The 13,647-nt window shown below is 53.2% G+C and overlaps 4 protein-coding genes across 4 annotated transcripts; all 4 read left to right on the forward strand.

Annotated features, from left to right (window-relative positions):
* Positions 1–848: 848 nt before the first annotated feature.
* Positions 849–2,918, forward strand: rrn3 (RNA polymerase I-specific transcription initiation factor rrn3; the record flags this gene model as incomplete). Its single annotated transcript, XM_037316111.1, has 1 exon — positions 849–2,918. One exon carries the CDS (start codon positions 849–851, stop codon positions 2,916–2,918), a length of 2,070 nt encoding a protein of 689 aa, XP_037186186.1.
* Positions 2,919–4,183: 1,265 nt separating this feature from the next.
* On the forward strand, positions 4,184–6,731 carry CGCA056_v000851 (uncharacterized protein; the record flags this gene model as incomplete). Its single annotated transcript, XM_037316112.1, has 3 exons — positions 4,184–4,493; positions 5,404–6,115; positions 6,194–6,731. The coding sequence occupies 3 exons, from the start codon at positions 4,184–4,186 to the stop codon at positions 6,729–6,731; spliced, it is 1,560 nt and encodes a 519-aa protein (XP_037186187.1).
* A 722-nt stretch (positions 6,732–7,453) lies between these two features.
* On the forward strand, positions 7,454–9,098 carry CGCA056_v000852 (Secondary metabolism regulator LAE1; the record flags this gene model as incomplete). Its single annotated transcript, XM_037316113.1, has 9 exons — positions 7,454–7,498; positions 7,570–7,599; positions 7,661–7,751; positions 7,809–7,850; positions 7,958–8,112; positions 8,173–8,210; positions 8,290–8,406; positions 8,537–8,956; positions 9,020–9,098. The coding sequence occupies 9 exons, from the start codon at positions 7,454–7,456 to the stop codon at positions 9,096–9,098; spliced, it is 1,017 nt and encodes a 338-aa protein (XP_037186188.1).
* A 1,855-nt stretch (positions 9,099–10,953) lies between these two features.
* CGCA056_v000853 (putative transcriptional regulatory protein) lies at positions 10,954–13,601 on the forward strand (the record flags this gene model as incomplete). Its single annotated transcript, XM_037316114.1, has 6 exons — positions 10,954–11,111; positions 11,410–11,846; positions 11,915–12,207; positions 12,259–12,696; positions 12,745–13,001; positions 13,076–13,601. The coding sequence occupies 6 exons, from the start codon at positions 10,954–10,956 to the stop codon at positions 13,599–13,601; spliced, it is 2,109 nt and encodes a 702-aa protein (XP_037186189.1).
* Between the last annotated feature and the right edge of the window lie 46 nt (positions 13,602–13,647).

The following is a 13,647-nucleotide window of genomic DNA, read 5'->3' on the forward strand; positions in this document are numbered from 1 at the left end:
GATAGATTCCCCCTTTTCGCGTTGCGATTCAGTCAGCCATGTCAGACCCAGGAGTGGTCTTACGGCATTGGCAGAGAGCAGTTCAGCAAGCATTCGAGCTAACGGAACAGACCCGGGCCGTGTTTCCTTAGCAGATAGCTCCAGCACTCTAGATAGCTTCTAATTCCAGTCCCATTCTGTCGCGCAATCACTTTTTTGGCGTAGATTCTTGCCACTTTGGAATGGGGACTCATTATGACTCTCAACCATGAATGACATACGACGAGCTTCATGATTTGCGGATCTAACGATCCATATGCTTTATTCGACTTACACAACGGCTTAGCAGGCAACTGTTGCAACATGTCCAATAAGAGAAGACTATGTCAACAATTCCCCAGCTTCTCATCAGCCACTTAAAAGTGTAAGGCTCCTGTGACGAAAGGTGCACGGTCCAAGAACCACTCCAGGGGTCTTGAGTGCGGCATTGGGCACGTGCGCAGCCCCTCCAGTCTCAAAATTTTATCCAGCCAGTGGATGCAAGGCCCAAACAAATCCGTGCCGCCGCCTACCTAGCAAAAAAAAAAAAGTGATGGGCAGCCTTTGACCTATCACCAAACTTTCCAGGCAACAAACCGCCGAAACGATCTCTCGGTCGGCCGCCACCTCAATCCAGCAACATCTCGAGGACAATAGACGCCCCGACGCTGCTTTCACAAAAAAACCAGATATGCATGACGTGTTTCTGCGAATCCTTGCGCAACACATCTACCAGTCTATGAGAAAAGCCCGACACCGTGCCGCCACTCTGCGAGTTTCCCTTCCAAGCGCCTGAAAACGAGCCTTGACCACCACGCACGACTATCTCCATGCGACCCTTCACCCCCATTTCCAGACATCGGTCTGGCCCGCCACCGAGAACAGCGACGCCTATTAAGAGTATTTTGCGTCCTTCCGTGCTGGGCCGCCGGAAAGCAGACGATGCGGGGCTTGATTCGGTCGCAGCCGACCCTCCCTCCAGCCCGACCAAGCGGAGAAAGGTCTTCATCAACGAGATGAACAACCGCGTTTTCGAGTTCGGCGGTCGGTCGATGGACGAGGTAAACGCGGAAGTCCGGAAAGCTCTCGAGGAGCACCTCATGGGGGAGGACGAGGAATACGACAATCTGAAGGAGATCTTTGCCAATGATAAGCAGCGATACTTGCCGCCTGTCGCTGGGGAAGACGAGGATACCCTCAAGCCCCAGGAGCTCAAGTGCTACGTTCTGGCGCTCACTAGCTGCGTCCCTCTCTTGAAGAACAAGGCCTGCAATGGCCTCGTGAGAACCGTTCTCCAAGTCTCTTGGCTCGGCCGAGACGAAGACTTCTTCAAGGTCTACATCCAGTTCCTGGCTGCCCTCATTAGCGCTCAGGGGTCCTATCTGACGCATGTGTTGTCCATGATTGTCGAGAAATTCTGCCACTCCAGGCAGTCCGAATGGGGCGTTGCCGACTTTCCTCCTGTCAGCCGCTCCACCATGCGCGAACGTCTGCACACCGGTCTGCAGTACCTCCTTCAGATGTTCGCGGCCGCCACCCCCGTTCTCCGCAACTTGCTCGACACCAAGTTTCCCTTCGATGACGACCCGAAGAGGATGTTCGTTTCCTACGTCATCAACCTACTGAAGCTCTCTGACTACGCCGGAGAGCTGGACCTTGACATTATCGACGTGCTCCTCTCGCGTCTAGTCAAGATCGATGTCCAGATGCAGACGGATCTTGACGACCTCGACGACGACCTCACGGCATCGGTTGCATACGCGCTTGGAAAGTCACTAAACACTGGGTCGTGGGAAGGCGATGAAGAAGCCGAGGAGGAGGACAGCGACGACGAGTCCGTCGACAGTGATGATTCGGATTTTGACGATAAGGAAGAAAAGGTCCGCGTTGTTAAGGGCAACGTCGAGAAGCTGGACGCTATCCTTGATACGCTCTTCGATCACTACACACCTCTCTTCGAGAACCCCGACTCAGACGAGGCATGGGGCCGCTATGCCCTGTTGGTGCAGTCTTTCGGAAAGATTGTTCTGCCAACATACAAGTCTCGCCACACACAATTCCTCCTCTTTCACTTCGGCCAGATGTCGGCACGTCTGCGCGATACCTTCGTTGGCAGCTTGATGCACATCTTTGGCTCCCAAAACCGACCGAGCTTCGTACGACAGGCAGCGGCTACATACCTGGCGGGTTTCATGGCAAGAGGCGCTCACGTCCCGCCTGACCTGGTCCGCACCGTCTTCGCCCTCCTGCTCAAGCAGATGCAAATCTACCGCGTGAAGCACGACCCTGACGCGAGAGGACCTGATCTGCGACGACACCAAATTTATTATGCGCAAGTCCAAGCTGCGCTCTACATGTTCTGCTTCCGCTGGCGCGACCTGATCGTGGATACGCCCGAGTTTGTCGACCGCGACGACCCCGCATCATACCTTGGCAACGAGCTGGAGTGGATGCAAGGGATGAGGGAGGAGCTTTCGGCGAGTGTGTACTGCAAGATGAACCCGCTGAAGATCTGCGCGCCCGCGATCGTCGAAGAATTCGCGACACTGGCCCACAAGCTCGGCCTGATGTATATCTTCCCGCGTTTGGAGGAGAACAAGCGCATCAGGCTGTCGCAGTTTGTGTCGGACACGTACGGCACAGGAGGCGCTCTCCGGGACACAGGCTCCGGAGCACAGGACGAGGAGTCGTACCAGCTCGACCCTTACTTTCCCTTTGACCCTTACCAGCTGCCTGTAAGCAAGCGCTGGATCCAGGGAGACTACGTACAATACCAAGCTATCCCGGGTCTGAATATGGAGGCTGGCGACGATGATAGTGATGAGGAGGAGGACGATGTTCCCGAGACAGATGTGGAGGAAGACACAGCTACGGCCAGCGAGGACGAAGACGACGATTGAGGACTCATAATGGGGACACTCGAAGGATGCATCAAATACGGCGTTGGGCGGCAAAACAAAAAGCGATTTCGGGCCAATTTGGCAGTGGAGATATGATTCCCGCAAGGCGTTGGGCGTGTGTTTAGGTCATGTCGTTTGACGAGAAGACAGATGAAGGGAGATGTCAAATGAGCATTTCAGCCTCTCTCTCATCGGAGATCCGCAAGGAGAGTCAGAGTAGCAGTCGATGTACACGAGGCCATCTCGTATTTGAAAAATGAAGAGTCATTTCAAAAACAATCCATCTTACCGGGTGCCAATATTCAGCAGTGTCTCCTCTAGCGAACGTTGGCTGAGGCAGTGATATGGCTGGAACTCCTTCCCCCGTGTTCATTGACAAATCGAAGAAATTGTCATCCATGGACATTTGAGGCGGAAAAGGGATAAAGTGTCCGGTCCATCAAATGCAAATCTCCAAAGCTGAGCTTACACACTTACGCTACACGCTACACACTACACTGCACTGCAACCGCGACACTGCAGCTCTGCCGCCCAAGGCACGTGAGATCAGCCCCAGCGCCCTTCTTTTCGGGGAGGTGCTTTGGAGTCGCACGACGCTTCTCTACAACTGGATAAGCGCCCTTTGGCAGCCCTTCCTCCCCTGGTCTGGTCTCTCCTCTTTCCGCCCCTTGAAGCAGGACACAGCCAGCCCCCGGACGTCAAGCCAAACCCTGATGTCAAGCAAGCGCCGACAGGCACCACATTCCCCCCTCCCCTCCCCTCCCCTCCCCGTCTCCCGTCGGATCGTTATGACTGAGGGTACATTGGGTGGGCTCCTAGGTACTGCTAACTCCTCTTGCCATCCCACGCAGCGACAGCGGCAGCGGCAGCAGTAGCAGAAAAAAAAAAAAAAAAAAAAAAAGGCGAGTGAGGGTCCTCCTCCCCAGTGGCGTGCGGAGAGAGGATGGGAATTTGGAATCGCCTATTTCTCTTAAGTCTTTGCGATTTCCCCATTCCAACGCTTCTGCCTTTTTCGTCCCGCCCCGCGTGGAGATTTTTCTTCGTCTAGACAAGAGGACGGATTCAGCGGAACAGCATATCTAGACGGACCATTTGCTGCTCTTATCATTCGTTTCCATATCTCCGGGTCCAATCGCCGGTTCTTAAAACAAACGACTCCTCTCACCGTCTTTTTCTGTGGGCGCCATCTCTCGCACTCCTCCGCCCGGACCGACCTTCTCTTTTGGAGCTGTTTGATTCCTCATCAGACATTTCGGTGAGCGGTTATGGCGGATCATCAGCAGGTGCGGCTGTCGAATGAGGCTGCTGCGGCGGCATCGGCGGCATCGGCGGCGGGGGAGGGGCAGCGGCAAGACAGGGGCGGCAGCAACGTTGACAACAACAACTTCAATCGGCCCTCCTTCTCGGATTACTGGCAGGGCGAGAAGGACAGTGAGAGGGCGGGACGGGTGCAGTTCGTGACTGAGGGGCCGCCGCCGGGCACGTCGGGTCCCTCTTCGTCGGCGGCGGCGGTGACGGCGACCAGCACGAGCAGTGCTTCTCCGCAGCCGCTGGACCAGCGGCGACAGGGTTCATGTGAGTTCCGATTTATTTCGTGCAGACTTTGTCCCCCTTTTCGGGTATCAAGATTCCATCATCCATTCTCATTCGCGGCTCTTCCCTGATTCGATGGGGGTTTTTGCTTGATGCCGCGTTGCTGGGATTCTCTGGCGATCATCTCACCTTTTCCACGGCGCTGCATGTCGACCTTTTTTGTGTCTTACTGCATTGGAATACAGTAATTGATTTGTCACGGCCGAGCGGTCGAGAGTGGGCAAGCAGGGGTCTTTGCTTTTTTGATTCGATCGTATTGTCTTCTGGGTCTGGCTGTTGCAATGATTCCTCATCGCAGCCAGCACGGGTGGCGTCTTTCCCGCCGCTAAGAGGCGAGATGGCGTGGTTGCGTTGGGAATCTTTTGGAGGCGCGCGCGTGTGTGTGCGCTTTTCCCCTCCCCCAGCGGACCTCGCGAACGATGAAGTGCACCAGTGTGTGTGTGAGTGTCTGTGGTGTGTTGCGTGTCCCTGCATTCCCAGCCCGGCTTTTGATTCCAAGGTGTGGTCCCCTACCACCAGACGACCGGTTTTGCTGCACCCCCGATGCGTACACCGCTACCGGGTTTGCGAAGATCTCGGTCTGAACCCCTTCCTTGGCTTCTGGAATCAGACTTGCTGGATTCGGAAGTCTGCTGGCTCTGCTTCCCGCATTATGTGTGGGCACACACCCACTTTGGCACTTACACCAAAGATTCCATCGAACCACGAGTCGCGAACCCCCATGTCTCATTACCTTTGTTTTACGTTCTGGAGATGTCGTTCCGTTTCATTACATCCTCCTTGATAATTTCAGAACCCTTGATATTCTCGTCGAATTATCATTATATAAGACGACATTACTAAACGCAAAAGAGAGCGAGCAAGCAAGCTAACCTCACCATTTGCAAACCAGTTGAGTCTGCCACCGCGGACCACGCGAAAGAAAAGGCGAAACTTCGACGGCAACAAGTCCGCAAGGCGCAGATTCAGCACCGCACGCGCAAGGCAAACTACATCAAGCAGCTCGAGCTCGACGTGTGCAAGTTCCGGGACATGATCGCCGCCGCAGAGAAGGAGGTGCTTGCATACCGCCGGGACAACGAGGGCATGAAGGGCGCGCTGAGGGCCAGGGGGCTGAGGGTTCCCGAGGAGCTGAAGGGCAAGGAGAAGGACGTCCTCGTTAGCGAGGTCAGGATCGCCGCCGCGGAGGAGACACCGGTGGAGGAGCCGTCGTACGAGGAGGTGATGCAGCAGCCTGTGGAGGTTCACCCGTGCCAGCCGCAGCACTCCCACGTCCCCGCGCCGCCGCCGCAGCAACAACAACAGTTCCAGCAGGAGCAGACGGATACGCAGGTGTTCAGCGCGGAAGAGGAGCAGATGTTGCCGGAGGATGTGTCGATGGCGCAGCCGTTGGATTACGACCCGTATCCGCCTGCCGATTTGTTCGGAAACGTCGACATGGGCGACATTACCGTCACGATGAGCAAGGACGCTACGCTTGGCACGCCGTGCTTCCAAATCAGCTCGTCGTCCACTAGCAGCAGTTCCTCAACACCGTTGCGACCTGCTACGCCGGATCAGCTGTCTCCTGAGCAGGAGATAATCGCCATCAACCTCATCCTTGCGTAAGTCTCTTCAGCGCCCCCTCAAACAAACCTACAGAGGTTTTGCAGATCCGTTATATGCTAACGTCGATCCAACAGGATGGAACATATCTGTTGGGACCACTTCCACCCGCGCCAGTACCCGCGCCACGCCGACGTGACCAAGGCCGCCTCGGGCCACACGATGATGGCTTCGACAATGTGCATGTCTTCCGCGCCGGAGCGCGTGTACCGCTCCATCCGCCGGCGTGAGGTCGAGACGCAGCACACGTGGCACGCGCACTTGGGCGCCGGCAGCTCGCTGACGCTGCGGTCACTGCTGTCGCTGGCCAAGACGCTGAACCCGGGCGACATCGAGCTGACGCCGGTGCAGGCGTGGTTCGAGCTCGCGGCGCGGTACGGCGCGCAGGCGCTGATGCAGGAACCCGTTATCGAGGCGCTCAAGAGAGAGTTCTGCGGTGTGGTGGACTGCATCCACTTCGGGGCCATTATCGAGCGGGACGCCTTTGAGAGCGTTGTGGCGAGGGTTATGACTGAGGTTGGGGTGCCTGAGCTGCCGTGGGAGGGGATGGATGTCGATGTCGGCGGCGGCGGCGGGCCGGGGATGGCTGTTGGAGTTCCGCAGATTGCTGCTTAAAAGCGGCAGAATGGGATTGAAGGTATGATTTTGGTGCATCCACGGGAAAAGCAGGCCGGTTGATGGGATGTTGCTATCGGATTTATACAAGAGATGTTTGGCATTGATCTATGGTTGGTAAAGGATGAGGAGGCGACGATTTTCACGACAGTTACGACGATATCACGGGAGAAAGCATCTATGGTCCAGAAAAAACAACCATGCATGCGGAGAGAAAGAATAGCATGGAGAGATATATTGGAAAAGAATCACAACATGACAGACATATGCCAATTCCCCGGGACTTGAGAAAACGTTCTTTCGGAGGCGGGCATGCAGACCGAGAGACATTCCACATTTGGCAGCTGCGTCGCCCATGCAGCCTCGTCTGTCTTGTTCAACCAACGTTAGTCTCCCATTCGCCATGTTGTTTCCTCGGACTCCACATCAGAACGTAAAGGGACAACCTCGCCGTTGGACTGCATATGCATGTTTGGTCCTGGCGGTGCTTTTCTGGATATGGATCTGTGATCTCTCGCCCCTCTCCTTGGGTCATGAAGGAGGGGTCGTCTGTTCCGGGTTGCCTGTTGTCGCACAATCCCCCCCCGCGAGTCTTTCTCTTTCTGTCCAACATCTCGACTTTTTCTCAACTTTCTCAACTTTGCCGGTCCAAATCGGCACCGAAACTCGATTCCAGTCCGATCTGTTGTCGCAGTGTCAGGGTCGTTTCTACGGAACAAACGATGGCTCAGGTCGATCACGAAATTCAAATCGGAGCCGAGGATAATGTGAGTCTTCGCCAAGACTGCCATGGCACCATTGCGTCTTTCTTCTCAATCGTTGCTGACTTTCCACGCAGAACCCGGTTGAAGACGGTGCTGAGGTCCAGGTGGGTTCTAGGCCGCGCACCTGACATCGTTCTGAATCTGATAAATGGCGTACGCGCGTAGAGCATCGCCTCCTCGCGCACCAGCCTTTCTGAGTCTCTTCGCGACTATCACTTCGAGAATGGCAGAACCTATCACCGCTACAAGGAGGGCAGTGAGTCCTCCGCCTCAGTTGTTGACTACACCGTGTACCGCTGCTGACTTGGACAAGAATATCATTTTCCGAATGATGAAAAGGAGAATGACAGACTAGGTACGTAAGCTTTATGGTCTTCTCCTCACAGATCACTGGCCCGCTAGTTCCATCTTCTACGGCTTTCGCATTTCTCCTAGCATTCAGTTTTCTGACCTTGATGACAGACCTGCAACATCACTTAGCGCTTCTGACTCTGGGCGGCAAGCTTGGCCTCGCACCACCGTGTGACCCAGAGTACAAGGTCCAGAGAGCTCTTGACATCGGCACCGGCACCGGTATCTGGGCTATCCAGTACGCAGATGACCACCCCGAGGCTGAGGTAAGTTCAGAAGACAGCTGTATGGCCTCATGAGGACAAACTTTGATTGCATGGGTTCAGGTCCTTGGTGTCGACTTGTCTCCCACGCAACCTGACTTGTAAGTGTTTCTTGCATGCGATCTTAAGTGGCGCAACCACTCGTATTATACAAACCAAGATTCTTATATTTACATCCAGCGTGGCCCCAAACGTCAAGTTCGAGGTTGACGACATCGAAGACGAATGGACTTACTCCAAGCCATTCGAGTACATTCACAGCCGTCACATGACGTCGAGTCTCGCCGACTGGAAAGCGTACATAACTAATTGCTACAAGTAATATCTCCGCCTTTTGAGTCTTTACTCCGCTGATATTTCTGCTTCCACCACTCCGACTCAAACTTGATGTCGTCGATGAGAGAGCTCTTCACTAAGACATCTGCAGCAACATCACACCAGGCGGTTATCTCGAGCTTCAAGAAGCCGAAATGGCATTCCTGTCCGATGACGACACATTGCCAGCCGATTCCGCACTAGTGCGGTTCGCTGAGCTTCTCAGAGGTGCAGGTGCCAAGTTTGGTCGCAATTTCGTCGTGGCTAGCGAACTGAAGGAGCTCATGATTGACATCGGTTTTGAGAATGTTACACTGAGCAAGTATAAGTGGCCTCTCGGGACGTGGCCTAAGGATCCCCATTTCAAGGAGCTTGGCATGTTCAACCACGAGAACGCAATGATGGCCGCGGATGGGTTGGCTATGGCGCCTTTGACCCGGGCGTACGAATGGACGCGCGACGAAGTTGAGGTGTTTCTGGTCGATGTGCGGAAGGACCTCAAGAACAGGGCGTATCATGCCTATGTGCCCATGTGAGTTTGGCTGATGGGCTTCAACTGGCGATCTCGTGATTTGATGCTAATGGGTTATTTAAGGTACTTTTTGGTGGGACGCAAGCCGGGGACGGCAGATAAGGATGATTCTGCACAGGATGGGACCCAAGCTGCGGCTTAAGCACCATAGGAGACTACGACGCAGAGTCCGGCTCCACCTCCGTCTGGATCGAATGCTTAAGAACGAGAATAATCGGAAAACTTACAGTCAATCATTGTTGGAAAAGACAGGGGCCGTCACTATGAATAAGCTAGCTGGAACCTTTGAATACATTCTTGAACCGTCTATGACTCATTCATCCGCCATCTTCAACCAAATACCTTCTGAGATGAACCTGCAGCTGTTTGGGGGTTAGTTTTGTGACACAAGCGCATTATCGGCATCCAGATCGAACGTGGACCACTGTAGACCTTCAGATTCATTCATGTTTTCTACAACGGCCATGCGTGGAGAAGGACGGAGGACAGAGCGTGAGTGACATATTCGAAGACGGAGCTGTGCGTTGAAGTTGTACGGGTTTTGAGAAGATCTCTCAGAGCGTTTTGCATTATCTTAGCCTTCGACCGTGACATCGTCTTGCGCGATCCAACGTCAAGATAGGCCTACAGGTTTTGCCTGTGGATTGCTCGCTCGGCACTGTCGAAGAAAAGTTATGTCTATGCATCTGTTGATGCTATATAATTGTGTTCTAGTTGAAGTTGTCGGGCTATCTCAATCCGCTCGAGGAGCCTTTGGTAATGATACGTCAAGGTTATGCCTTTGTTGGTCTAATTACTGAAATACACCACTGATTATTGAATATAGATATTGATTGGTACTTTCAAGGGGCCTAAAATCACATTCTGAGTTTCATAGTTCTTCTTTGGTCGACCTTGTATTGTGGCCCTGAATAAGTGCGGGATGGTACACATGGGGTGTAAGTCATTGAACGAATCTTGATCTCGTCGGCCGTCTTGGGCTACGCGTAGCTCGTGATCGCCATATGAATGAGACTGGCCAATAGAAGTTCATGCGTTCTCATTTAGCTGCTGAGAGACCTGATGTGTGCTGAGTTGAGGTTTTATGATCCGCGAATCCTTGGTGCGCGCACCCTGCCTTCAACCCGCCGAGTCCTACTTCATTGCCACGCATTGCAGTGCAATATAAGTATCAGTACCAAAAGAACAATTCTTCTTTTCACGGTCAATGAGCAGAATTTTTCAGAGTATGGATGTGGAAGTTTGCGGCTTGCAACGCTTGAAATATAGCATCACACAGAGGTTTATATTTACCCAGGGCACATGAAATTTTCTTGAGAGGGCGATGCCTGGTTATCGTGCGTTGACTCTGATTGAATACATCCAGAGCAAGGACGTTGATGAGAGAAGGGATTACTCTGCATCCGCAGACTCCAAAAACATAATCACTGCGCTAAACATGAGGTTGACTCGCAACTGATATAGATTCTTTCACAGAAGGAAACGTATGATGAGGGGATTGATTGATGGTTCATTTTCTCAGGCCAATGTGGTCATCTTGTTGCCGACCGACCAAATGATTCATTCCTCAGCATCGTTTGAGGATTAATGATTTTGTTCGCGATTCAGCTATTTTGATTCCCAAAATCTTTGTTCGCGGAAGAGAAAAGATGAACGAATACAGAAATGTTACCTCCAATACGGTGACCAGTCCATTTTGTTTATCAGGGAATTGCGTTGACCCGAACGTCCAATCGTCACTCTACTCGGGGCCCGGAACTCGCGGAACCCCGGGACCCGGGGCCCGCACGGCCTGAGTCACCGGCGTTTCACTGCCACACCACACGAGCACTGGCAACGAAGAAACGGCACGGCATGGATTTCTTGTGAGGGTCTTCAGTTACATTCAAAGAGTGAAATTGACCACTCGTGTGCCCTTGCTGGATCGCTCCCGTCAACCCCCGGAGACCGAAACCCACCCCCATTCTACATGCAGCCAGCCGGCGTCCCATCCGAATATGGAAGAGACTGGAGACGAAGGCGAGCCTTCAGCGGTGACGTCGACGTCTACACCACCTGCATTCCAACGATCTGTTAGTTACTCTTCAGAGCTGCACGAGAAGTTCGCGGTGTTCGCCTTGGTTAACCTATTGGCAGTGCGATACTTGCCGCGCTCGTAAGGTATGCCATTGAACTTTCGCGGGACATGGTTGCATCGAGCACCATGTTCCCCATAGGCTCTAGACCGGCCATCACCGATCCACAACGGTCTAATGTCTTATGGTAGATTCGCTGCGATAGAGAGCAGCCTTGTAGCCATTGCGCCGGCAGCAACACTCAGTGTACTTATACGGACAAACTAAAGCCACGCGAGAAGAAAACCCGGATTCTATTGACTTCACAGTAGTAAGACCTTTTCAGAACTATTCACAGACTTAAGAGCGAGCTGACACGACTACTGTCAACGTTCTTAGCGAGAAGAAAATTGACCAAATTGACCGTCGACTGGAACAGGTTGTTGGCTTGCTTCAGAAGCTTCCACTCAATGCGGAACCGACCTCCAATGCATCCCTTCAGTCTCCAAGTGGTAGCCAGGGGACTCTGACGACTGATCCTGGGCTTGCGGCATCGTCGGTGGTGGAGGGAGAATCATCGTTGGCTGCTCAGTTCACCTTCGCCGATGACTTCATACAGAAGGTTGCTCGTGGTGATTCCCCATCATGTACCAATCCTGGCGGAGCGCTGCAACAAAACCTCCAAGTACTCTCTCAGATTGTTTCTTCCTACAAACAACTTGCTGTAACAGACGAAATCGTTTACCCCCACGCCAGACTCGTTCACCGGCCAAGCTTTTACGGATGCGAGTTGCCACCTATACAAGAGACTGTTAAAGTCATTCGCGTTGCCGATTGTGAGTTCCTGCTTCGAGATGACCCCCTATTCCATGGTGAAATTTGATACTTACAATGACTCGAATAGCACAACGACTCGCTGGAACAGGCTGGATATACGACTACCTCCCAATGCACACGTTTTCAAATACGTGCCTAGAAGTCTACTTTTCAGAACAGTATTCTGAAGCAGACTTCATCATCGTCACCGCCGGCCTCCATTCCATTTTTAAGGACTACAGCAATATTGTATCGGGAGAGGAGAAGGAAAGGTGCCTCAAGTATTCTAATCTATGCCGCGCACACCTCGAAACCGCGCTCACCGGTCTGCCACTTCATCTCCCTGCAACCTCGAAGACAGTCATTGCTCTCATCTTTGGTGTATGCGATTTTCGTATCAATCGAAACACACTTTCGCTAACTATCTTACAGGCCTCTCACTCGATCGAGCTTTCGAAACCATTTCTGGCTTGGTCACTGTCCTCAAAGGCGTCGGAGCTGTGCCAATCGCTCGGCTACCATCGAGCTTCCCCCGCTAAAAAGGAAAGCGAAGAGGACGCAAAGTTGAAGAAGTTTCTCTTTTGGAGCACCTACTTCTTTGACAAAAGCTTGTCGCTCCGCCTCGGGCGCGCGTCCACGATTCCTGAATGGACCATCACGACTAGCAGGCCGTCCATCAACGACCATCATCAGCAGCCGGCACTGGCTTACTGGGTGTTGTGGGTCGAGACGGCCCGTTGCCAAGGGAATATCTACGAGCTGCTCTACAGCCCGGACTCTGTCACTCAACCTGATGCTGTTCGACAGTCTCGGGTCCAGAGTCTCGTGTCTGATATGCAAAAATTAGAGGAAGCGACCCGGGAGACCAATGTGAGTAACAGACAGGCCAAGGCTGTTTTGTTGCTAACGTTACCACAGAGAAGATGGTTACAAGAGTCAAAAGACAAGTCGGGAGAAGATCTGATGGACTTTTATGCCTTGTCAGATGAGACGTTGCGTCTGTCTTTGCTCACACTGGTCCATCGAGCCGCGCCACGACCTCCAGGCTCGACGACAACTTTCAGCCTCGACTGCGTCATTGCCGCTCGATCTGCGCTAGAGAAACACAGAGACTGCGTGGGCATCATCAAAAAGAGCGGCAACGATAACATCTTTTTCCCACTCCACTTTCAGTGGTATGTAAACACTCCTTTGCATGCTTATTCGTCCAAATCTTCACCTGAAAACAGACAAATGCTGAACGCGATAGGTCCATCCTATACGCCCCCTTCGTACCGTTCATTGTCATGTTCTGTCACGTCATAGAGACGCAAGATAGGGCGGATCTTGGCCGTCTGGGGGAATTCTCCGACTCCATCCAAGCCGCCGCCCAAGTTTCCGAGGCGGCGTTCAAGGCCTACCACCTGTTCCACACGCTCCACGGCATCGCGGCCCGCTATGTCGAGCTTTGCGCGGCAAGCGTACAGGAGGGCCACGGTAAGGCCGGTCCCGAGATGGACTGGTTCTTGGAGGCCTTGGGTATCGCGCCGCCTGGGCAGGAGAATGGCGACCAGCAACGACCAGCCAGCGACATGCCGTGGTTTGGCACTGGGATGGTTGACATTGCGGAAGCTGAAGGGGCGAGAGACAACGGTGTAACACAACGTAGATCTTCTGCAACACAGCCCTTGGCGCGTGTGGGAAACGAAGTTGAACTGGAGTCTTGGTTTCAGAATAACGAGGCTGTGATGGACTTTCTGCGAGACACGGATTTCAGTTTTGGGAGTAATTCTTAGAAGATTCAAACAACGCTTTTTGCTTCGAATCCCATCATCCCAGACG

This window comes from Colletotrichum aenigma (genome assembly GCF_013390185.1).
Source record: "Colletotrichum aenigma strain Cg56 chromosome Unknown KSG_Cg56_contig01, whole genome shotgun sequence".
Taxonomy (NCBI): Eukaryota; Fungi; Ascomycota; class Sordariomycetes; order Glomerellales; family Glomerellaceae; genus Colletotrichum; species Colletotrichum aenigma.